At 42.3% G+C, this 25,705-nt stretch overlaps 2 protein-coding genes across 2 annotated transcripts in view; one reads left to right on the forward strand and one right to left on the reverse strand.

Moving 5' to 3' along the window:
* Window positions 1–494: 494 nt before the first annotated feature.
* Window positions 495–4,063, forward strand: LOC141017222 (V-type proton ATPase subunit d 1-like). Its single transcript, XM_073491872.1, has 8 exons — window positions 495–615; window positions 1,176–1,347; window positions 1,543–1,721; window positions 2,712–2,791; window positions 3,036–3,113; window positions 3,212–3,388; window positions 3,483–3,560; window positions 3,888–4,063. The coding sequence occupies exons 1-8, from the start codon at window positions 495–497 to the stop codon at window positions 4,059–4,061; spliced, it is 1,059 nt and encodes a 352-aa protein (XP_073347973.1). The 3' UTR covers window positions 4,062–4,063.
* A 747-nt stretch (window positions 4,064–4,810) lies between these two features.
* The window catches only part of LOC141017010 (uncharacterized), a 40,271-nt gene continuing 19,376 nt past the window's right edge, over window positions 4,811–25,705 (reverse strand). The window contains 31 exon segments of the mRNA XM_073491630.1: window positions 4,811–4,821; window positions 4,963–5,089; window positions 5,722–5,847; window positions 5,958–6,076; window positions 6,161–6,329; window positions 7,363–7,562; window positions 7,703–7,887; window positions 9,556–9,653; window positions 10,066–10,253; window positions 11,508–11,712; window positions 11,816–11,908; window positions 11,994–12,181; window positions 12,266–12,428; window positions 13,790–13,951; window positions 14,253–14,411; window positions 14,507–14,601; window positions 14,705–14,870; window positions 15,850–15,996; window positions 16,211–16,326; window positions 17,309–17,516; window positions 17,631–17,768; window positions 17,994–18,075; window positions 18,176–18,288; window positions 18,362–18,516; window positions 19,242–19,473; window positions 20,171–20,323; window positions 21,164–21,295; window positions 21,384–21,719; window positions 21,882–22,235; window positions 22,798–23,169; window positions 24,470–25,453. Of these exon segments, the coding sequence (XP_073347731.1) occupies window positions 4,811–4,821; window positions 4,963–5,089; window positions 5,722–5,847; window positions 5,958–6,076; window positions 6,161–6,329; window positions 7,363–7,562; window positions 7,703–7,887; window positions 9,556–9,653; window positions 10,066–10,253; window positions 11,508–11,712; window positions 11,816–11,908; window positions 11,994–12,181; window positions 12,266–12,428; window positions 13,790–13,951; window positions 14,253–14,411; window positions 14,507–14,601; window positions 14,705–14,870; window positions 15,850–15,996; window positions 16,211–16,326; window positions 17,309–17,516; window positions 17,631–17,768; window positions 17,994–18,075; window positions 18,176–18,288; window positions 18,362–18,516; window positions 19,242–19,473; window positions 20,171–20,323; window positions 21,164–21,295; window positions 21,384–21,719; window positions 21,882–22,235; window positions 22,798–23,169; window positions 24,470–25,453 (5,976 nt within the window).

Consider the following 25,705-nt stretch of genomic DNA (forward strand, 5'->3'; position numbering starts at 1 on the left):
TTGGATCACACAGAAGAACATTCTTTGACGAAAGCAAAATTTGAAGGACAAAATTATTATTTCAAATGAAAATCATTATTTCTAACCTCGTCAATGTCTTGACTATATTTTCTATTCATTTTGCAACTCATTTGATGAATAAAAATGTGAGTTTTCATGGAAAACATGAAATTGTCTGGGTGACCCCAAACTTTTGAACGGTAGTGTATGTGTATAACCTATCAAAAGAGCCCAAAACTATATGCCTGTACTCCAAATGGTTCAACAACAGCTTTGAATTTACTTTGAGCGAGACTGGGATAGGCATTTCAGCCTCTTAAGAGCAGGAACTGAGACAGCAAAAAGGTTTTAAGGGCAGATCTGGAACTTTTTTGGTGTCAAAGAGGAAGGGAAAATAACTGCATGAATGTTAGTCAGAGAGGGAATAATGCAGAAGTTACATTAAAAGTAGCACCATTGCAAAGGGAGACATCACTTCAAGCTCATTTGGCATCATGGCAGAGCTCAGTTTCAACGTGGATCATGGCTATCTGGAGGGGCTGGTTCGAGGGATGAAGGCCGGGATTCTGTCCAGTACTGACTATCACAATCTGGCCCAGTGCGACACACTCGAGGGTGAGAACATTAATCATGTTGTCATTTCTTGGAATGCATCGTGCCTGCAGCTGCCTCCTTTTTAAAACATACGTGTGTGGGGGCGTCTCGAAGGTAGCTGCAGCTTCTCATCAGCTTCTTCACCTGGAACCCATTTTTCAAGGAGATAAACTGAATTCTGTTTCCAAGAAAGCGTTCCTCTCTGAGAGACGGAAAGTCAGGGAGAACGAGATCATAGAGATATTAGGTTAAAGTATATTTTAAGGATTTTAATTCTCTAAACAGACTCCAGAATTACAGGAATTCATTATATATCACATTGTTTTGTATATAATATGTATGTCTGTAGTGTGTGTGTCATTATCAGCTGTAAAATGTGTAAATTCATCAAAAGTCAGAAATAGCCATGTGAATAATACACTGTGTTATGATTCAACTCCAGCAACCAAACAGGAAGTGGCTGTGGAAAAAGCTATGATTTCAGAGCAGAGATGCCCGTGATGTGCTGGACATGAGTTAGGCCAAGACAATAAATAGAAGTTGAGTACAAAACCTTCAGGCGATGTCTTTCCTCTCCTCAGACATGAAGCTGCACCTGCAGAGTACAGATTACGGGAAACTGCTGTCCTCGTCTGAAGAGGACCTGACTGTGTCTCTGGTGGACAGCAGGCTGAGGGAGAACCTGGTGACTGAATTCAGCTGCCTTCGCTCCAACGCCCTGCCTCCACTATCTACCTTCCTCGACTATGTCACGTATGCTTTGACACTACATGTGCTAAATGATAAATTACACAAAGGTCCCAGGATGAGCAAACAACCACATGATGTATTTACTCCCTGAATATATCCATTCAACAGTTTGTCTTGCTTATCTCCAAAAGAAACCCAACTTAAAATGCCATGCAGATAAATAAAGGCACATCCATTTACTCTGCTCTGTTGCCATAGCTACAGCTACATGATCGACAATGTGGTGATGCTGATCACCGGGGCCCTGAAACAGAGAGATGTGGCAGAGCTCCTCCCGCGGTGTCACCCATTGGGAGCTTTCGACCAAATGGCAGCTGTGGGCATCGCTCGCACCCCGACTGAACTCTACTCAGCCATTCTGGTGGACACACCACTGGGTAAATTCATCAAGTAATCTGCCGTTTAATCACCAAAGATTTAGTAATGATGGTCTTTGCACGTCACTAAACTAATTATCCATCACCAGGTTACAGCGGTAATCCTTGTAATATGGAGGCCCAAATGTGACAAAAGATCTGTCCATTAGTCGATTTACTAGGCCTAACATCTATTAGATTTTTTACTCTAATGTCAAAATTTTGATACAGTAAAAGTCATCTGCATGTTTTCACAGAGTATGTGATTCTCAAAGTTTGGTGATGACTGCAGAAATAATCAATAAACTACTCTAACCATGGTTACTGGAGAGCTAAACACTGAACATGCTAGCCAGTAGGTTTAGCATCATCACTGTAAAAAAAGTCTGAGTTGGTTCAACTTAAAAATGTAAGTTCATCTGCTGCTAAAATGTGAGTTAACAGAGCTATTACATTTTCTCAGTTTGAAGAATGATTTCTTAAACTCAAAGAACTCACAGCTGCAGCTGTTCCTGTTGGAGATATTTTGTTCCTGCATTAGCACAAAGACGAAACGTGAATTTGCGTCCAGTAATATTTTTTAGTGTGAGGGGGTAGAGACTGAATTCAACACTAACCTTCACGTTTCACAATTTTTTCTTTATTGTGAAGACAAATAACCATGACTTATCTTCAAATGTATTAAAGACACAGCAAGTTTCTATCATATCAGTATCAAGTATAAACGTGTCTCATGCTGGGAAGTGTTGGTGTTGACATCAGCAGCACAGGAGTTTTAGACTGGGATGTGTCGGGGCTAGCTGGTTAATGCTAACTTATATCTTTGCAAGAAGATACATGGGTGTCAGAACTGCTTTTCAACTTCTGTTGATAATTTTAGTATTTAAATACTGAAGTTAGTGTCTGTATGCTTTTAACTAATCTTACATATTGCACCTTTAAAGTTCCATTATAGTAAATAAAGGTCAATCAAACTGATGCCCACCATTGTGTTGTGTTGTTGTGTCGTAGCTCCGTTTTTCCAGGATGCTGTGTCTGAATCCAACCTGGATGAGATGGAAGCTGAGATCCTCAGGAACAAACTGTATAAGGTGACTTCAGCATGGCTTATGACCAAAGTACCATATCACACTGAGGCTGCTCTGACACGTAGCAGCCTCAGTGTGTGTGTGTTCAAGATCCTGGACTGTAAAGATTTACTACTGTTTCAAATGAGCGTAACAACTCCAGATGATATAAAGTTGTGCAATGGTGTGCTGAAAGCTTATGTTACCATGTTTGGTTGAGGGCCAGGGTTTCTGCACTTCTGATCTTTATCTGTTTATTTTTTCAAAGGCGTACATTGAGTCTTTCCACTCCTTCTGCAAGAACATCGGTGGCGTCACGTCAGATATAATGTGTCCTGTCCTCGAGGTACTGCGACCATTTCCATTAATGGATTTGTTCAATTTTCCCATACTATATCTGACCTCCCAATGAAAATGCTGTGCCTGTATGTGTGTGCGCTGCAGTTTGAGGCAGACAGGCGGGCCTTCATCATCACAGTGAACTCCTTCGGGACAGATCTCAGCGGTGCAGACAAGAGTGCACTGTATCCATCTTGTGGCAAACTTTACCCTGAAGGGCTGCGACTGCTGGCCAAGGCAGAGGACCACGAGCAGGTCAAAGCTGTGGCCAACTGTTATCCAGTGAGTCAGATCTCATCTATGATTAGAGCATCCATAAATTTAGTTTGTTATTAAGTCAGACACTTGGTTTACTCTGACCATCATCTCTTTGCAGGAGTATAAACTCATTTTTGATGACCCTGAGCCAGGATCTGATTTTAAGACTCTGGAGGACAGATTCTTTGAACAAGAGGTAATATAAATTTATTGTTCTTCAGTAAAACTGTAGAGACTCAAGATATGTTGCTACATCAGATGATTTCTTGTAATCTTATCATTTAAAAAAAATATTTGAACCGAGCAACACATTTCATACCTCTGTTTTTTGTTTTTGTTTTTTTTGTTTCAGTTATTTTTTACTGACCATATTAAAACCACATATTTCACCACCATTTCTGCAGAGCTGAAACAGCCAACAGTGCAAACAAGAAAATCATATGCTAGACTTGATTAATTTGCAAACAAAGTGTATGCATATCTGCCTCTCTGGCTTCAACTCTCACTCTTTTTCTTTTCACAGGTGAAGCTGAACACGCTCGCTTTCCTGCAGCAGTTCCACTTCGGGGTATTTTACTCCTACATCAAGCTGAAGGAGCAAGAGAGTCGCAACATCGTCTGGATCGCTGAGTGCGTCACACAGAGACAAAAGTCCAAGATACACAACTACATACCCATCTTCCCAGGAACACATTAACTGAGCAGTAAAGAGACATAGATCTATTTAAAGGTGCAATATGTAAGCGTTGTCAAAACAATTAGAGGGCAGCACATCACCAGAGTAACCGCTAACTGTAGCTGCCATTAGCTAGTTAGCTCAGTTAGCTGTGTAGCTAGCAGTTGGGAGTGGGAGGTCAGGGAACCTTGGGAGTTTTGGTGTCTACATCATTCACTAACATCAGTAGATGTCTCTGCAACACAGTATATATACGTCATAAAGTCAAAGTTACTTTTTCATGTTCTATTGATAATTTATTTAATTTTGTGAATGTTTGCGATTAAAATTCTTACATATTGCACCTTTAACATACAGCTGTAAGATAGCATACATGGAGGTAATAAATGCACTTTACCAATAAGTATTTGTTGATCTCTTTATGATCTAAGTTTGGTTGTGAGGATTAGTTACTGTGGTCACGCTAATGTCAGTCACAAATATGTTCAGTGTTTGCACTACAGACCACAGAGAATATAAAAACGAGGCCTCTACATGTTAGTGTGTTCACATTCACATTACTGGCACAATGTCTGCATGTCCAAACAGGACAGAAGTGTGCGTCACAGGAGGTATGATATTGTGTAACTATACAATGTGGTACAAAATTCAACAAAAAAGTATATAAGTGACACATCATTAACAGTGGTATGAAATTGTAAGTGTAGTTTTAGCAGCTAACAGAGGTCATAAAATCACCCAGCTGTGCTCCTCATCAGCTCGACCGTTCTTCAAACTTTCACTGAAACAAAAAGAAAAACAAGTCAAATCGTTTGTTTGCTTTAATACATTTGAAACATCTGCAGCACCACAGCAGCACATTATCAGATCCGAAACAGTTTGAGTCTAATGGTGCACATCTTGGTTCTGTGGTCTAACTTACCGCACTGTGCAGGGACCTCCAGAGGTATGTAGTTCTGCTGGCAGAGATAAGCAAAAGCAGATGCTAATCTGCACGGTGCTCTGGAGGAGCTCAACTCACACACTGACAAGAACTGACCGGGATCCACCTGGTGACAGAAATGCTGTTGTAAACACAAAGCTCACACAAACAGCTAGTTTCTTTCTCTGACAGATGTCAAATCTAAAATACAGTTTCCTCGATGTCACATCCTTCATTTCATGTCAGGCACCGTGGCCCAACATTTTTGCTTTTCACAAAACTAAAATGTACCACAATGATTTACAAAAAGCAAACAAGACCATCAGTGAGAAGATTAGTAATTCGTAATGCTTGTCATCAGGTTGGATTAGTCATAAAATGAAAACTATTTTTCATGGCAGAGTGCTCAGGATCCCACCGCCGGAGGAAAGAAGCTGCTTTGTAGTGTTTGTTGTGTTTTACAAGCTACAGATCATGACTAAGAAAATGAACTGTTTATGAGACTGTTTTAACCTCATACTGTTTTTGCTCCATCTATCCCATGAAGTGAAGTGCATGAGTTCATATGGTCAGGTTTGCTCTGTGACCTTCTCTTTTCATATCCAGTCTGTATATTCAATTTATGCCCCGTGAAATCCATGAAACGTTCAGAGAGGTCAGGGCTGTCTGATGGGCACTGTGCCATCCACATGTTTTCACAGTGTCTTACATCCACATACGATAAAAAGATGAAGCACTAGCGAGTAATTTTTTACTCACCACCCTGAAACAGGAACTCAGGGGAGAATCCGGGGAGGAGAACAGAAAGCTGCAGCTCACAGGGCTTGTGGTCGCTTTGGGAAAGTGCTCCGTCACATCTGGTGGTTTAATACACTCTGATCTCATCTAAAGACACACAGAATCAAACTACAGATGAGAACTGGGCACTTCACAACTACACAACAGCATGAATTGGCAGACATTATAGACACAAGAATTTAGATTTTGCTTCTCACATGTATGACCTGCCAACTGTAGAAAAACCTGCGCAGGCTTTCAGCTTGAGATCCATCAGGCAAAGGAGAGTCGTTGCCTGCTTCATTGTCGTTGGTCCCAAACAGACCAGTGGACATTCCTGTTTAAATAAAAACATGTTTAATCATCTGTACAACTGCCAACGTATTTGTCCCACGTCAAACTGAGTGACTAGTTTTCCTACCATGCAACCATCCATCAAGAGTGAAGCTGCACACCTCAAGCAACAGGTCGCATGACACTGTCGCTCCGTTCTGGTTGGACACCTGCACAATGTTTGGACCACTTCTGACAGCCACGCCATGGTCACTGTGAAATGTGTTTATTACAGCTTTGTTGCAGTTGGCCTTCACCTGTGAGACAAACATTTTCTTTTATTTCAGCGAACATGAGCACGTGTTGGTGTCTTAATTAATGTTGCTCCAGGACCATCATTGAAACTCACCAATCATGTTTTTCACATGGGAAAAGTTAGCTTCTACTTCTTACATGTGGTGAACGGTGTGAAAAGGTCTATTTTAAAGGGACAATTTGTAAGATATGGCCATTATTTTGGTTTAGAACATTAAAGGTGCAATATGTAAGAATTGGCCACCTGTATACTGTTTATGACTGTTGTTACTGTGAGCTTATAGGCTCAGTTAGCCATGCAGCTAGCCAGAGAGTTGGTGTTTACACCCTTGGCACAGGACCTTGGGACCACTGGGAGGAGGAGGTTTTCAGGTCCTGGGCTAGCTAGTTAGCATGCTAACGTAAGTAGATGCAGTATCTCTACAACACAATACATAGACGTCTTTGACATAATGTCAACACTAACCCTTTTCCTATTTTTTTTTTTTTTTTTGGCTTAAATCTTACATATTGTACCTTTAAGAACATTAACAGAGTGAAGAAACAACAGTTTTGAAGTTAGCTAGCTCACCAGCTAGCCCTTGCCTGTCCTGTCTCCTAATACCACTTTGTATCTCAGGAGGTGATGGTTTGATAGTCCCATAGTCTAACAATGTACAAACCAAACTCAAGATGTCAAGAAAGGAAATAGTTCACCATGTGTTTTCCTCAATAAACAGAAAAATACAACAGTACACCATCTGAATTCAAGTATCTCTTTTACCGAACTAAGATGAACCTTACTTGTCTCCGTACCGTATCCCCTGTCTTCAAACTGTAACTGTAACTGTCTTGGAGGCTGTGTTCAGCCCCAGTCTCATATCCAGCCATGTTCACTGGGAGGCAGTCAACCACAGTCAAGCTGAGCCTCGTTAAGCAAACTCCTGTCAGCTAATACGGCCACTTAGCTTCAAATTCTGACAATTTCTTACAAATGACACCTTTATGTTTTTGGTGTTAACTGAGACGAGCTCTGTCACCAGCATTAACACTTACCTGCCCATTGTGCTGAATGTTGATGGTGCTGTTATTCATTCCTATCAGAAGGAAGTTCTGTGAGTCTGATCTGAGCAGCAGCGTGAATGAAGGGTCAGTGCTGATGTCTTGGGCGAGGAGCAGCGGGCAGGAGGCCGGGAGCTCATACAGGTGACCGTCGAACGTCACTACAAACTGATCTGCCACCAACAGAGCTTGGTCTTATGGAGAGAGACAGAATGAGAAAGACATCCTGGTTATGTTTTGTGCATGCAAATATCCTGGTTCCAACATGAGATATGCAAAATAATTTAATCCTCCATTTGAATGATATTCCTCGAAAACTTCAAGCTAGTCTTACGTCTAAACGGGCTGTCCATGATCTTCCTTTTGAGGCGGTATAGTTCAGCCATGGGTCTGACGGAGGCGAGGCTCTGCAGGGGCCTCAGGAGCCACTCCTCCAGAAGGATCTCCACCAGTCCAGCCTCGGCAACCCTGGACCAGGGGAGCGGTGGCAGCGGCACTGATGCAACCACTGAACACTCGCTGGAAAAAAACAAGAACAGTTGATTCAAAATATCTGATCTGTTTTGGTCAAGATTGGCAGAGTAATTTCAACAACCACATTTAAAAGTCAAATTGAATGAAGTCACTGAAAAGCCATATGTGATTCAGACATCCCAAAAAACGTTCATGTCTTTCATGCCTCGCTTTTTTTATCTATCTTTTATCTTTTATTTTCTTACTAGGTAGGAAGTGCGTATTAAAACATAATGAATAATACATAATGTTGCTTCTCTGACATCTTTATTCCTCATCCCACCCTAATATTTAACACACAGTAGTTTGTACTGTAAGTAAACAACCATCATAGCAACATGCTCATTCATTTCTCCTCAGATGTCATATATAGGGAGGAGTGAGTACACCATTATCTGTATCTGTTTAAACAACTAAATTATCTGTATCTGTATCCATGCTTGGAATTAGCATTGAGCCTGAAATGGATACAGGTTGTACTTATTATTTATTAGCAAACTATTATAGAACAGCCTCAGAATTGAACCTCAGACCAATGTGTCTGATCACTATTTACAGTATTTTTTTTTACAAGTATTTTTATGAACTTGAACAAATAAACTACAGTCAGCTACCCAATGTCCACAGGTACAGATACTGACAATTTTTCCTCAGATGATACTTCTAAAAAGTACATTATCTGTATCAGATACTCATTTCAGTCGCCACTTCAATTCCATCTGAATAAAAGACTTAACAAAGTTAATTTGCATATTGTGTCAAATGAAAATATTTACTATTCTTCAATATAAATTGCTTTTGTCTCCAAGTTCAATCCTCATCAGTAACTAAAAGATTATTTACCATCCCATCATCCTTTGGTTCTGGTATCATTTAGTTTTCAGTTATTTCAAGTAAACATTATTTGTGTTATATTTACTGTATATAGTGAAGACAACAAGGGTCATTTTGACCCCAATATAACAATACAAAGTGACAATAACCTTTTTAAAGTCTGTCTCTTTCAGAATGACTGACGGAGTGCGCCTGCATGATGTGATCTCTCCTAGAACATCATAATTAATGTTGCTCCACATCCATCATTAAAACATGACTAGTCACATTTTTGTAATGTCAAAGCTTAGCAACCCAAGGAAAAACACAGGAAAGATGCTCACATGTGAGAGGTAATTCTCTCTAACTTGTATAAACTTTGTGAAAAGAGTCTATTTCTACCCAAACCATGATTTCCTATACCTAACCAAGTATTTTAAACCCATATACCAAAGTATTTTAAACCCATATACCAAACCAGACAGTGATAGAAAACTGAGAGAAACAAAAAATAATAAATGAATAATATGTTTTAAGAACATCACCAATACGCCGATATCGGACCCAGGGCAAACATAAACTCAGTAAATAGTTCCATATAATAAAACTGTATAGGGTGAATTGGGTGCTTTTGAGTGGGACGCCAGTACACTAGTATTTTAAAAAAGCTCCAGCTAAAACAGAAGGAGTAAACACTTATTTGAAGTCCTTAGGAACAAACTGAAAAATTGGACTGATATAACAAAACCCGTTAGGTTAAAAGAAAGTGAAGCTCTGAGGTCTGTGGGTGGCCCAGTCAGGAGGATTAAGTTTAAATAATAAAGAGTTTCTTTTCATGAAAGTCTCAGATATGTACGGTACCTGGGGGAGAATTTGTAGACAGAGGCCAGTCGTTTCCTGACTCCAGACAGAGCCATTGCCAACCTGGTCTCCATCCAGTGATAGGTATGCTGACCGGCCTGATTCAAACACAACACCAACCACATTAATGAGTGTGTTTACATACATTTTTCTCACATATGCTGAGTTTAGTCAGATGTTCACTCTTACCTCAGCATGTAGACCATAGTTATATTAAACACATTTATCACCATGTTGTAGGTTTTACTGGCCAATTATTCTGTAAATTGAGTTGATGATGCACCTGCACACATTGCAGAATGATCAGAAACCTGGATCAGCTGTTTGCACGCTGCAGTATCAGAGTTTCTAGCATATCGAGCTTTTCAAAACCACAACGGTCTTTGAAATCCAGTCATAACTGGGACAGCTCTCTGCATGTAAACATACTAAAATATTTTTTTTCTAAAATGCTTTAAATTGGCCAAAGAGGACTGAAGTAGAAAAGGCAGCCGTGTGTAGATGTCTCACCACATCCAGTGCGACGCTGAGCGTGGCAACACTGGCCTGCGCCAGCGGCCTCAGCTGAGGGTTCCCCAAAAGAACAGGCAGGACCTCCACCAGCCCGTCAGTCCACAGCGAAACAGCCTCCCTCCACAACGTCTCCGGCCTCTGGCCCTTCACATCCTGGTACACACCTGCCAGAGTGGCCAGGGGCCCTGAGGATGGAGCACAACACAGTGTCAGGGTTTGGCTCTTTACACTTCGTGCATTAAAGCTGCTGTAAGCGTTATTGTTGTCCCACCACACCAACAGACATAGAGCAAACGGGAGGATCCTGCTGTCTGTGTGGTCACGAGCAGACAGGACCGCCTCTTAATACTGCATGAGGTGTCTTTATTGGAAAAAAAAACCCAAAACAAAATAAAACAAAAAAGTGATGATACATTTTAAACAGAGGAACAGGTTTTAAACTACCAACATTTGAAGTGGGAGCCCACTGCTCTACTTATCACACCATGACAGCTTGATATATTCTTTTGTAAAGCAGCATATTTATTCTTTTAGCTTGTGCACTTTGCTTCACAACTCCGTTCTCGCTGTGCATGTGCATGCTCTTTACAGCAGTATTTATATTAATGTGTAAAACTGTTGCCATGACGATGTCCTGGAAGCTTCTTGTCGGCAGCTCATAGTTTATGTACATTGATATTTATGACATTTTTAGTGAAACATTAAATGCGTCGAAACTACGTCTTCATGTCGACCGTATTTCACCTTCCAGTGACTTTGGAGGAACACTTAAAACAAATCATTGTCGTCTCTCTTTCAACCTACGAATGAACAAATTATTAAAATGATGATACAAATTTGGGCTTTGTGACACGTTGATGTTGTAGGCTGTAGCCAAGACGTTGTAGTTACACTCATTATTTGCTTCAATTCCACCTTGTGAATCTCTTCCTCCTGTGATGAAATATCACACATCCTGCAAGCTGCAGTAGCAGAAACAAAATCTGAATCTATTTAAAGATCCTTTTGGCTTGAAGTGACTCATAGATAGTCGACTAAATTGGGCCTCTATGAGAAGCAAGATGTCCAAATGACGTCATTTGCCTGCTGGGTCAGGGCTTCCGTAGATCAGAGCATCCTAACAAGCCAGAATTTGTGATCATGTGCGTAAATGATAGAGACAAGATGTTTCAGATAATGGGATAAAGAAAGACAGGATTAGATTTCAGCCTGTGAGAAAAAGCAGGAAACAACCCTGTCCTGTTTCAGGCACGAAAGGGCACATCCTTAATCTGACAGCACACCATTCTGTCGTCTTAGCTCATGCGTCTGTAAAACTCTGAGTACAGTTCACAGAATCACATCTGTAGACAGTTACTTTTCAAGTGAAAAAAACACTTTTTATGACATAAGAAGCTGATGTTGACGTGACCACTTAGCGTCATCTCCTCCAGACTCACTCCTCAGTTCCTGTTGTCCCAGCAGAGAGGCGTGCTGCAGCAGGCTGAGGAAGCTTGGCAGGCTGTCGGTCAGGATGTGACGCAGGGGGCCGTTCTGCCACGCAGTCAACAAACCTCTGTCACTGTGGCCCAGCAGAGCCTCGGCTCGCTGGAGGACGTGGAGAGGCACGGCGCCCAGCTCCTGGAGCAACTCGCTGTCTCTGGACTGCAGAGAGGGAGTCAGCACATTAAAAACTGCACATATAAACCTTCAAGTTCTGCCTTGACATTATTGGAGCCTGCAGTGTCCTACAGTCATTTATCTATACCTGCCGTCTGAATTCAACAAGGAGATGGTGTAAAGTTTTAATTCTCTCCAACAGCTTCTTCCGAATCTGAGAGCTCAGATATTGAATCCGTGCCTGTGAATACAACAACATGCAGTATTTCCATGTGCAATAGTCAGTACAGTAAAGATTTGGCTCATTTTTTTGCTATTGGTGATACCTCCACCGCAGTGAGACTTTCTAAACAGCCACTCGCTCTCAGCATCAGCCTCTGATTGGCTGATCCCACAGACACACTGCCCAGAGTTTCAGGTTTGTTGTCTCCGTCTCTTTTCTGCACATCCAGCATCAAACCACGATTCACTCCCACACATGCAGCCACAGCGACGTCCTCGTTCAGACCTGGACCTGGATACAGACAGATTCTTCATCATCGTAGTCTGAATGCTTTGGTCACATTTGCAAACATTGCGCAGATGATTGTGTGTTTACCGTTCATGTACCCTGCTGTGGTCCGAAGACATTTTCCCCCTATCGTCCCGTTCAGCCATATCTTCTCTCTGCGGTCCAGTCTGGCCTGCACCTGGACACCTGACCCCCGGGGCCCAGACAGGGCGCTGCCCCCCATCTCCACACTCCAGTTACCCATCCTAGACTTTGAAGTGAACAAACACACGTTTGTACTCGCATATTCATGAGGATCCTCATAGATTAAAAAAAATATATACATATATACAATGTTGCAGTTTACCCTGCAGGGATGATGTATTTTTGTAGGCTTACCAAGTTAGCATCGCCGTGGTTCCCTCGACAAAAAGCCTATGGGATTTTTGTCGAGGGATTTTGGAATATCCCTGAAGCTCTGTGGCAAACACAAGTTTATGATACTTACACGTTTTGTTCAGCAAGATTATCTTCACTAATGAATACTACTTTTGTGATTTTCGAAGCGTAAATTAAATCACCAGAAGTAAAAAGCTAATGTGAGGCTATAAACAGAGTATATCGGGGTCGCATGATTTACACCACTGAACGTCTAACTACACATTTACTATACACGTTTTCTGTAAATTGATCAATCTATAAGTTGTATAGTTAAAGTTAGAATCATTTGCAAATAAAGTCGGCCCATAAAGACGCACTAGTGAGTAGATGAGTCTCCATGTCTGATGTAATGACGGTTAAAGTCCGTGACGACTTCTGGTTGCAACTAATAAGATCTGTTACGCTATGTTTGTTATTGTTGGATTGTATTTCTTTCTTGGTATGTAGCAACAACTGTTCCACATTTCATAGAGTGACAGGTAGCACTCAGGGTCAGAAGAAGGGCCTGAGCTATCGAGTTAACCTGCTCCAGATGTTCCTTTATTTAGAGTTCTCATATAGTCTTCATGAGGACTCATTACAACAGCACCCTTCTCACTATTTCTTAGCTGGGAGAAGTAAATTCTGGAGCCGGGCAACCAGTGGAGAGGAGGTGGCCAAGAAAGTCAGACACATAACTTCCCATACTTCGATACCATACACTTAATACCACAACTCAAGATTATATAGATACTTTTATGGGAAGGAAGAAGAGTCGGACTTTCATTTGGTATTGTAAGGAAGTAGCTCTATTCTGGATTGAATTTGAAAAGTAGATCTCTGTTCAATCAAGTGGGTTTGTCGTGTGAAGTGAGGGAGTTAGTGTGTGTGAGAGGAAAGTACCATAACCAAAGACTTCACAACTTTGCCACAGCCACAGAAAAGTGCTGTTAGGAGTAGTTTAGTGACTTTAGTCAGCCAAGTATAAGATCAGGATGAAGCATAACAGTTACAGAAAGGTTGTGTATTGTGTTCACTGTCACAGCAAAGAAGGAAAAAGTCAGTGTTCACACAGAATGTTATTTCTTTGTTTTTTATTTTATATTGCGGAGCCCAGAGAGTCTCCTTTGACATTACTTCATCTGACTTCACGGACAATTTTTCCCCACCAATGTTCAGCCCAAATCGGCGCCAGTGGTTGCAGCTGTTTACCTCAGAGAACAGAGATATGTTGGAGCCCTGAGCTGAAGAGGAGTTGGTCAGGGCGAAGGTGAGGCTGCAGTGATGAGGCCGCCCTGTCACCGACAGGCGAGACTGTGTGTAGAGCAGCTCCTCTCCCGAGTTCACTCTGTGGGATCCTGACCACGACAAAGTCTGAGAAACACACAGAGGGAACAAAAACAGCAGTGAATCCAAAAATGTCAGATTTGACAAGGAGACTGAATAAAGTGTTTATATGGGTAAAAAAGAAGTTATTGAATCAGAAATAAATTGGTCTATTGGTTGACATAAACTCAGAGATTGAACATCCCTCACTGCTCAACCACAGACAGAAAAAACATTATTTGATTATACCAACACAGCAGCTACAATTTCTGCACTTCACCATAGAGTCTTCAGACCAAACCACAACTATTCATCACTGCCTGTATGAAATTCAGATGTGTGGACTCACGGGCTGTGGGGGACAGAGGCCCAGCAGCACTGTGTGCTCCAGCCGATCTCTGAGGTTAGTCTGAATCTTAGTCAGGAGGGTGTGTGAAGGACAGGGCGCAGGAGACACTTTGTCCAGGCCGACATTCACCTGGAGGCTGTGCATGCCCCGTGGACCCTTCTGGATACAACACAGACAGAGATTTATTTTTTTCCAAACACCAGCAACATGCAGAGTGATAGAACAGGTTATCAGGTCAGCGTGGAGCAGAGTACCTGGTACTTCATGCCTTGCTTGATGCTCCTGTGGTCCCATTTCAGTTCTGCATTTTGTGAAAATGAGTTTCCCTCCCGGCCGACTGACACGCAACCTTTAACAGAAGACACCACCGTCTACACACACACACACGCACACACACACACACACACACACACACACACACACACACACACACACAGAACAAGTAAGTGGACGCTCAATAAAGACTTATCGTATACAGGTAGACATCCATTCGGGTCCACCAACCTGCTGCGTTGAGAACAGAGCACAGGCCTGCCCTCTGCTGGAGTTGTTCTGCCACTGTTGGTTCAGGCTGAGGGAAACGTTGACAGGAACTGCACTGCCCCATGACAGATGGGTCTGCATGTACATGAAAATTAAGAAAAATACATAAACACACACAAAAAAACTCTACACAAACATCTCTTTGTAACTATATTAATAAGATGTAGGGCATATTTAATGGGGCACTATGTAGTTTTGGAAAAGAAATTCAGAAATGTTAATATTTACAATAATAATAAGGTAATGAGATGAACTCAGAAATATATTTATTTCCATAACTGAATAAACAAGCTGTTCTCAGAGGATTATAACTTCCCCAGAACACTGTTTGAAGCTAGAAAGGTGGCAGGGTCCGCCACATAAAAACAAAGTATAACAGTATGAAATTGTGTTGTCCTTTAAGGTCAGTTTGTTTATTCAGTCATGAAAACAAAGAGAGTTTGTTTATTTAGTTTGTTTAGGCATAAAAAAAAAACAATCTATGAAGGTCTTTCTCTTCTGATTAAAATGTCTTCCACAAAACCACATAGTGCACCTTTAACCTAAAATAATCATATATTTCTTGTACTTTAATCGGACAGTGCGGTCAGCAATTTTAATGGAATTCTTCATAAGTATTATGTATGGCGTCCATTACAGTAGACACGTGTAACGTCTCAAAAATAATCCTGAAATATATTGAAAAAAAACATTTGGGTAGCATCTGGTTACAGTTTCAAGAGTTTATGATAGTGTGCTGCGCTCCTGGAGCTAATAGAATAAGTAGATACAGTTAGTAAAGAATATTGTCTCAAAAATATTGAAAATGATGAGATGACTCTGAGATTCTAACAGTGTTGAATAGTTATCTGTCAGTCGAGAACATATTGACTCCGTGAGATGGCTCCTTTAAAGGATAAGTTCACCCCAAATGAAAATTCACTGCTAATATTGGCTGACCTATAAAAGCCCGAAGTGGAACTCGTGCTGAGCTGAAGCCAAATCATCTGGCTCACTTAAGTGCCAGAATTCCCATCACAGTGTGAAACAAAGAGGTAAAAGTGTGGCAGCGTACTTGCTGGCTGCTGCGTTTCTCCCTCAGTGAGCTGTGTGACAGCGTGTGAAAGGACATCTGGCTAAGTACGGAGGAGAAGGGCTGCTTCAGCTCCAGTTTGGTCTCGTTTAGCTCCTCTGACCGACTCCATGAGCTAAGAGCTCTGACCTTGAGACCAACAAATGACAGTTTGTGACCACAGAAAGTAGAACAGACGTACACGTGACTTTTGTTTTATTTGCCAGAATATTGTTTAGAGATTTTGTCTCCATTCATCAAAACATTCATTACTTTTTTTATAATCAAAGAGACAAAAAAGGAAATTTGTTTGAATAAAATGATTTACTCTGTCAGGGTCATGACACATTTTGTACAGTCTGACCTGCTCCAGCCGGCCATGCCTCGTCCAGCCCAGTAAAACACTGTCCTGTCGGCCGTATAAAGAACGCTCCAGTGTTGCATCCAGACTAGTCCACCGTGGAACGCAGTTTATCTGCACTGAAGAAAGGACAGGAGAGAGACGTCAGTCAAAATCAGTAGCATGTTTTCTTTCATTTTAAAACCCCTCTCATTTCACAACAGATGCCATTATCCCTCGACCACTGAGAACCTGAGATAGCAGCCATTTGATTGACAGATTATTTCAGCAGATATGAGGTTCTACACCCGCCCTAGAGCCTACAACAGTCAATGAGTGACTGTGTGGACAAGTGACCCTCTCTCTTCTTTCTCCTTCCTCCTGAGCCTCTTACACACCAGCCTCCATATGACTGACGCATCATGTAGCCAATGAGATTTCAAGTCCAGTAATATACAATTTATTACAATTTTTAAAACCATAAACTTACCAATTATGCATGTTTATGTAGTTTTATGCATTTTCATCTGTGGATAGGCTGGTTTTCCACCTAAGCGCTTGTCTCTGACTATTTTATATACACAAAGTTAGTGTTAATAAGGAAATAAATAACTTAGTAAAATGAGCAGAGTTTCTTGCATTTTTTTGTGATGCACCTGGATTTTTTCTCAGAAAAACAAGTGTTAGTTGTCCATTTTCAGTGATATTGTAATTAAATTTGAACTTGGACCATGTAAGACTGTATGATGTGGACCATTGTGTTTTCCAGCTAAAAGGAGCAATTACACGTCACCTGCTGGCCTTTTTTTCTTGCTTTAAAAAATGTAGGCGTGAAAATAAAGAAATCATTCAGTGTGTTCAAACTCCTATAGATTAATGACAGAAGCATTTGGAGAGCTTCTGAAAGTTTGGGGCGAAAATCAGCTTATAATCTTTTACAAGAGCGCAACCATGCCTGTACTGTACCATACTGTATGGTTCAACAACAGCTTTGAATTGACTTTGGGCTAGGCTGGGATAGGTGTTTTAGGATGATTTTGCATATATTTCCAGGAATAAGAACAGGTTAATATGATGTTGGTCTGCATCAAATGATGTAATGGAATTGGACAAACATTGTACCTGTGATGGCCGTCATGCTTTTAGAGTTAGTGTGCAGTGGTTTACCCTTCAGGGTCTGGTTCCCCATCTCCAGTGCTGGAGGTGCAGAGTAGAGACCGGACAAGCTGAACTCCTGACTGCCCCACACAGCTCCATGCTGAACTTGGTAGCTCCAGTTTCTGGCCTCATACACCGTCTTCACTGCGACAGTCCTGGGGAGCGGCTTCAACTACAGAACAAAGATAAGCAACATTTGAAACATTTAGGATTCCAGTTTGCAAAAATGTCTATTAAAGATTGATCAAATGTACTTCTTTAGGACAGACATGCATACAATGTATACCTGTGGGTATGAGTGGTTGAGCTCCACAGCCTGTCTGTATCCACTCTCTATAGCTGCCAGTTCCCCCAGAGCCCACAGCCTCCTCCGGCCTGACAACACCTCGACCAAACCTGCCACACTGGACTGAGACTGGTTCAGCTGGAGAGAAGAATAGAGGCGAGAACTTGCTAATAAAAGTCTTGAATAACCAGCACAAACACATACTAAAGAAATGACGACAGCAAAACATTTCGCTGACATCACGACTCTGATTCACACCAGATTTTGCACAACACATTGCTTCATTGTTGTTTAAGTATTATTTAAAGGATAAGTTCACCCAAAAATGAAGATTCAGTCATTATCTGCTCACTCCCAACACACCTGAGATCGGATGTTGAGCTGAGAAGGCAGGTAAACCAACATCCTGGGAATATTCTGGACCACTTTCACCATCAGGTCCTTGCTGGACAAAAGACCATCTGTCACTTTAAGTATGTGTGTTTTTAAAACTCTGAGGCGGTGTGAGTGTTGTGGTTTCTGTATGTGTGTCTCAACACACCTACCTATGAGGCAGATGGTGTCCCTGAAGGATGAGTGCCAGTGAGGAGCTGAGTTCAGGGTTCACAGCGACGGAGCACCTCAGCTGGGACTCAGTCAGTCTTCCCCAGGCCTCCACCTACATTAGCAGTCAGAGACGGTTAGCACAGAAGAGCAATGACAAGCAAAAGGTGAGTGTATGTTATCCTCACCTGTAAGGCAGGACTGGTTTGTCCCTGTATGGTGTGTTTTAGTGTGACTCTGGCCTCCTTGGAACCTCCGTGTGCCCCCCAGCCTCCTATGTCCCCGACCACTTGGACTCTCCAGTCGCGACAGTGAACGTCCAATAAGGCGCTCCGCAGAGGACCTGCAGAGAGCATCAGAGGATCCTGACAATCAAAATTGTATTATGTATCTTTTCTTTTTGCACGAGAAAACCAAGAGCTGATGGCAATTTAAAAATAAAATAGATTTACTTGTATTTATTGATATGGAAATTATGCTGTAATGAGGTACTGCACACTTAAATATGATTTTTGAGTTGTAAACTAGATTTTATGGCTGTACTGTGATGAAACAAATTATATTCCAGTGATAATACTGACATTTTTAAAAACCACTATGAGCCATTGCACCAGAGTAATTTATAATGTCATTGGTGACATCTGCTGGTCAGTCGATTATACTGCACTTGAATGGTCAGATTGAAGCAGAGGTGTGAAGTAACAAAGGTTTTCAGGTATCTGTACTTTACTTGAGTATTTATTTTTCTGACAACTTCTTTCTTTTACTCCCTGCATTCTAACACAAATATCTGTACTTTGTACTCCTTACATTTTCAAAGCAGGCTCATGACTTGTTTTATTACTTATAGAGGTATTATTGCTTTTGTACAATGCTTGACCAACCAAAAATATCTGTATTTGACGTCCCAGGAATGAGACTCAACAAACAACTATCTGTCTGCTAGACAGCTCCTACTGATTCTACCTTTAAGTTTAATAGTCTTTGAATTACATTAATATGACGTGAGGTTCAGTTAGCTTTGTGTCCAAAACTCGGCATCTCAAGCAGATGAATGAACTGCACTACGGGTATGAGGAGTGGGGTGAACTGGACCTTTGAACTGAGCGGTCAGGGTTGTGTCCAGACTGGGTCGCGTCCCTGTTTGATTAGAAGCTGTCGGAGAGTAGGAGAGCAGCAGGGCCAGCCGTCCATCAGCCACGCTGACATTAAAGCCTGAGGTCAGCAGCTTGTGTCCGTCCACAGTGAGCTGGGCCCTGGACTGAAGCTGAGAGAGGACTCCCTGAATGGAGCACAGACCCTTGGAGAAGGAAAACATCCACTCTTAAAAATACAAGTTCAATAAAGCAACATAATGTAAAGAACTAAAACATGAATATGTTATGTAACCTCCGTATTACGTGGCAGTCCTCTGTCCTGTAGCCATGACCAGCTGTGCCACATGTTTCCTCTTATCTCTTTGTTCACTGGGAGACTTTTAATGTAAAGTCTCCCTCCAGCCTGCTGACCTCCAAACTGGGACTGTAAGGTCAGAGCCTTACCTTCAGAAGAACCAAGATCTACCTGCACACACAGTACACTGTTACATTAATCATACCATTTCATAAAGTGAGCTGTTTCAAGTCAATCAGTGGTTAGTTCTTTATCCGTTGAATCTATTCGAGTTTCTAACCTGGATGCTGTTGTTTGCAGGGACTCCCAGTCGCTTCAGATAGTTCACTGTGTGTCTAAAATGACTCCTCACTCTGACTGTTTCGGACATCTTTGCCACTGTCATCTCCTGACTTATCTGTAAAACATTCAGAATATAAACTGCAGCAGCTGTCATATAAAAATCACGAACAATAACATGCACATTTGGAGAACTGTCTTCTATCTGCTTTTTACTAAAGCACCAGAGCACCATGGATACAAATGGATTTCTTCTTTGTCGTGGTTTGTAAGAGCATTTTATCAAACATCCCACTGATTCATAGAGCGCTGCTGCTGCCTCCTACCTTCTGATTTCCTGCACTGCTGTGGAGCAGGTAATAGTACGAGCCATTGCCATGACTCCCAGAGTTCATTGTTACGGCAGCATCAGCAGGGACACACAGCTCCTTCAGCAGGGGCACAGAGTGGTTTAGATGAAGCCAAGCTTCATTTTTATCCTGAAAAAACAACAGCATTGAATTATCATACAAGGCGCCACATCCTCAGTCTCTGAAAACAGATCAATTAAAGGGATAGTTCCTGTACTGATGTGGAACATATGGGGAGCTGAAGCCATTCTATCCATCAATGCTCTCTTCAAAGCCACCAGACTCCTTTGTCATTTTACCCGGCAGAATACTGAAGCTGCAGTTCTACCGCCACCTTGATTGTTTAGTTTGTTTAGGGTTAGTTCAGGTTTACAAAAACACAAACAAACTAGCTGAACAAGCAGCGGTAGACCAGCAGCACCTCTGTTCTGCGAGTTTAAATGACTGTTTTTGTCAAAGGACTCTAACCCCTAACTGCTGATAACTGTAACTGCCGTTAGCTTGTTAGCTCAGTTAGCAGTGCAGCTAGCAATCCTATTAGCTGACTTGAGTCTGGAAGTTCGCTGCACAGGGGAAAGTTGGTGTTTATACCATTAACATAGGAGCTTTTGACCACTGGGAGAAGGAGATTGGTTAGCATCCTGGTTAGCATCTTAACTTCACTGGTTTCTTTGACATGAAGTTGAACTTCACATTCGGTTGATTATTCTAGTTAATTTTTGAGTGTTTTAAACTAAAATTCCTACATATTGCACCTTTAACTAGCTAATTAAGACTAAGGATGAGTAGCTCATACCATCCTACTTCAAAAAAGCCAGCTATCCCTTTAAAGCTCAACTTTGTGTTTGATGTAATACAAGTGAAATGTCAAATATAAAGCATTTCAAAGGCAAATAAATGGGAATTGACAAAAATTGATGGTTAAGATGTAACACGCAATATCACAATTGTTTTAAGTTATTTCCACACCTTGGTTTTTTTAAGAGCCACTGACGCCATTAACTCTGTATCATCTATCGCCATGGAGACCTGAGATTCAGCAAGAGTTGGGGAGACAACCAACAACCCGGAGGACTGTATCCTGTCCGGACTCCCCCACTCCTACAAACATGATTACAAAGTGACACAGTGAAGACATTTCAACAGTCATGAATGAAATAATTCATCTTAAGCGGTATGTTTACTGTACCTGAATCACTGTGCAGTTGTTGTGATACACCAGCGACCCCTGCAGGCCTCTCTGTGAAATCACAACACCACTGGCTCTGACTGTACACTCCTCCATCTGGATGAAGGCTTCGCTGTCATATCTCTGTTTCCCGGCCCGGCTGCTCACGCTCAGTCTGCTGTGCTGAGGGATGTTTATCAGAGCAGGAAGGTTGTGGATGAGCTCGCCCTCCACACTCAGATCAGGCCAGGCCCTTGCATTCAGCCTCAGGAAACCCCTTTTTCCATCCAGATCGGCATCCACCGTGACTGTCCAGACACCCTGAGGGTCCTTCATCACTGAGCCGTTTAAATGAGCCTGGAGTGGACAGAACATTGAGGTCAGTACAACTGATGGCGATAGCTAATGAGACGGGTAAAAACTTGATTCAAATCTGAATTCAAATTTGATGGGTGGACATTTGGGCTTACACACAGTTGTGTCAAGGCTCTGGTAATCATCCATAAAAAGCTACAGTACCTGTAATACTGGACACTTTGACTCCAGAGCCCAGATCCACTGTGTCCCTCGTTTGGCCTCTATGAACCTGTTGGCTCTGATGGAGCACGTTCCAGCTTTAATGAACAGGGCTCCAGCTTGCTCAGGGCCTCCAGGAGCAGTGGCCTCTACGATGATCATCTGGGGCACACCTTGGCTCCTTAGCCCGAGGAAGGAGTGTGTGAGGGTCCCAGAGAGACGTGGAGGCCTGCAGGACTGACTCAACTCCATGGAGAGGTCCTGGTCGTCTGCCCTCAGGGAGGAGGTCATGGTTAGCTGGCAGGGGGCGACTGACAGGAGGCCCTGAAGAGCCAGGGACACTGGAAGGACCGTTCCCTAAGGCACAGACACACGTGGAGGATGTTAATCAGTGTTGAGAGACTTCAAAACGCCTACTCCTAAATACTAGTTACACTCATTTTGCCACAAGTGTTTGAACCATTAACACATTCCTAAACACTAAAACATCTACATGAAGAACTTTATCAATAGTTCCTAGTTTGGAAAATGCTGACTTTGACCTGCTTAGTGACGTCACACTGTGTATTTCACACAGTTTAGGAGGAAATGTGTATCTCCATGGTGGTAGCAGGTCAAATATGGGTGACAGCAATCTGACCTTGCAGCTGTATCATCATTTGTTTTGCTCTGCTCTGTTGCTATTATAAATGGGCTGTAGCTTGACCTATTAATGGGCTGGAAACTGCCTTTTTAAAGGAGGCTGTGCTAACATGGATAGGGGTGAATCATGTAATACATCCCAGTTCTTCTAACAGTGATAAAAGAAATGACAATGTGTTGCCACAGCGAGAGGTAAAAGTAATATTTACAACTTAAACATGTTCGTTTATTCAAGTTTCTACATGCAATAGTACAGAAAGCTACTAGATTTTCTTACCTGCAGGGCAAGACAGTAGTTGGTCACATTTACAGCATAGGAAGACTGCTCCTCCTTTGTCTGTGCAGCTTTGGTTTTCCCCAAATTACCCCTGAAATAACAACGTCCCAGCTCCAGACCAACCTCCACGCCAGGCAGATGTGCAGATGAAACATTCAGGATGAATGCTCCGTGGGTGGGAAATCCCAGCATCTGTATTGCGTCCACAGAGTGCTGTACAGACGCTTTCAGACTAAGGTGGGGGTGACAGGTTAAATGCAATCTAAGGTTGCCCTTCTCTTTGCCCTCAGTCTGCAGAACTGTACTGAGATATGTGGAGCAGCCAGAACGGGCGATGGAGATGTTGGCTGAAGTCTGTGACGGGAGGAGAGACTGAAGAGGAAAATGAATGATAATAAGAAAAAGGAATTCAAATATACACAAATATACAGAAAAAGAGCAAAACAAGACCATTGCTGAAAGGACTAAGAGCCTCTTCTTTACTGCGTTACATCTGACATTAAAGCTCCAGTGTGTAGGATTTAGTGGCATCTAGCAGCAGATAAATCTGTTGGGTTGCTTTATGGAATCAAGGTAATTTACTCTATAGCACAAGACACAAACAGAAAATGTTCTCTGTGTTTTCTGCATTGGCACAGAATGCAAGAAGAGAAAGGTTGGTGGAAGCAACTGGCAAACACACTGAGACTCGTCGCTACAGGTAAGGACGCTTTAAAAATGCCTTGGAAAAGAGAGGGAGAGAGAAGCCCAGATGCTGGATAATGTTATGCTGCTGTGTCATAATGAATCTGACAAATTGTTATCAATCAAGATCATTTAAAAGATGATGGACAGCGAAAATCCAGAGGGACATTGGGGAATTTTTCAAGGTAAAACAACATATTTGATGACCCATTAGCTTCTGTTAGCATTCAACCACTTCCTAGTCAACAATAACATTTCATTAGATCCAGTGCATTTCACTTCCAGATTTAAAATAAACATATCCAAGATGTGTGTTGATATTTTAGAATTTATTTACACCTATCGTATCATGTAATACTATCTCACAGTAATGTTAGCTAGGAAGTGGTTGAATGCTAATGTTAGCTGTTGTTACTGTATCAAGGCTAATGCTATTAAATATGTTGTTTTACCTTCATATATGCCCAAATGTCCCTCTCGATTTTTATTATCCATTGTCTTTTTAGTTACTGGTCAATCAGGAGGTGGTTAAATGATAACAATTTGTCAGATTCTCTTCGTTTATACGACTTGCAACCTGAAACATTTGTTTGAGCTTCCCACCCTGAGAGTGAAGTCAGAGGAAAATGGCCGCCATGTGAATATAATCTATTGCCATTCCTAAAGCCATGCCAGTAGTGTAGTTTAAATCCATTATGAGGCTAATGTTGATTTCAACCAATGGTCTTATTGATACATTTTCAATGCAGTATTTGTATTATTAATGCAACTTGTGCTGTATCGGAAAGACAAGAGTCATCTCCAAGCTGAAGATGTTTCTTTTGCTTTCCTTGTGCTGGGAAACAAGTTTCCTGGTACTTCTTGTTTCCTCTCTAACCTTCAGTAAGACACATTGCTGATGGACAAAAAAATTCCAGCTGGTCCTCCTGTCCTTTCCTCCCTTGTGTTGCTTTGTCGAGAGGAACATGGAGCATGCATCACTTCCCACTTCCAGTTCAGCCTGACTAGGCATGGTTGACAAGCTAACAGTGAGCTCCCCTGGAGCACCAGTGCTGGCCAGGTTTTGCTGAAGTGTGACCCTCAGGGAGATGGAGGGCTCCCAGGCAGCAGTCATGTTGACCTGAGCAGAGTGGGTGTTGAAAGAGACTCGAGCACTCCCAGAGAAGGAGGTATCACTGAGCTGACCTGACCCCTGGAGGTCTACTCTGTCTGGGATGATGGAGGCAAGAGAGGCCCAGTGATGCTGGAGGGTCCAGCCAAATTCTGCCTTTTGGTCCTTTAGCAGGACGGACAAGAGGCACTGAAGGGAGTCGTGCTCATTTTCCAAACCCAAAGAACCTTTGAGTCCATCTTTCCCAGCCTGTCCGTGTATGGTTAAAGCGGTTTTATGTGGCACTCCCCCTTCGACCCTCCCCACCTGCACCCACACCAGCCTCCCCACACCTTTACACCGGACAGACACCAACAGACTTGAACTGATTGAGTCCAACGCTACACTGACATCTGCCCAGATGTGGCACCAGCTTTCCAACCTCATCCGACCTGTCATCTCTGCCTTGTGTGTAGCACCATGACTCCCATACTCAAGCAGCCCATGCCAGCCATACAGCCCTGGCCTCTCCAACCTCAGCCCCAAATTCAAGTCCATTATCCAGGGGCCAACAAACAACCCGATCCCGAGGGCCAAACGCTGAGGCCCAGGCCGTAGCAGGAGCCTGAGACTAGATTTATTGGGCACACCCAGATACGTCAGAGAATGAGTGAGGTTCACTCTGAGCTCCTTCTGGCCATCGGAGCTGTAACAGCCTTTAGCTTGAGCACTGAGGCTAAAGTGAGCGAGCGACAGGCCGTAGCAGAGCCTGTTGTGTGGTCTATAGGAGCGAAAGAGTCGTACCTCCACAGGGCGACCTGCCGCATTTCCATAGCACTGGGCTGAGAGTCGGTCTGCAGTGGCGTCCCCTGTGCAGTTCATCTGTGAAAACAAAACCCCCTGTTGGCAAAGTTTGTTTTTCAAAGAGAAAACTGAAGGAGGAGAAAGAGAATTTCGGAGGAATTACTGAACTTTAGACCAGCCACATAAAATTCTGTGGTGCACCAGCATGCTAATCTGAGCCTTTATTATGAAACAACACGTGTTTAATGTTCAAGCATTATTTCTGTTTCATTCTTGGCACTAAATTTGATACTGCTGCTCAGGGTGTGCTGTTGGACAATATACTAAAGA

This window comes from Pagrus major, chromosome 21, assembly GCF_040436345.1.
Source record: "Pagrus major chromosome 21, Pma_NU_1.0".
NCBI classification, from domain to species: Eukaryota; Metazoa; Chordata; class Actinopteri; order Spariformes; family Sparidae; genus Pagrus; species Pagrus major.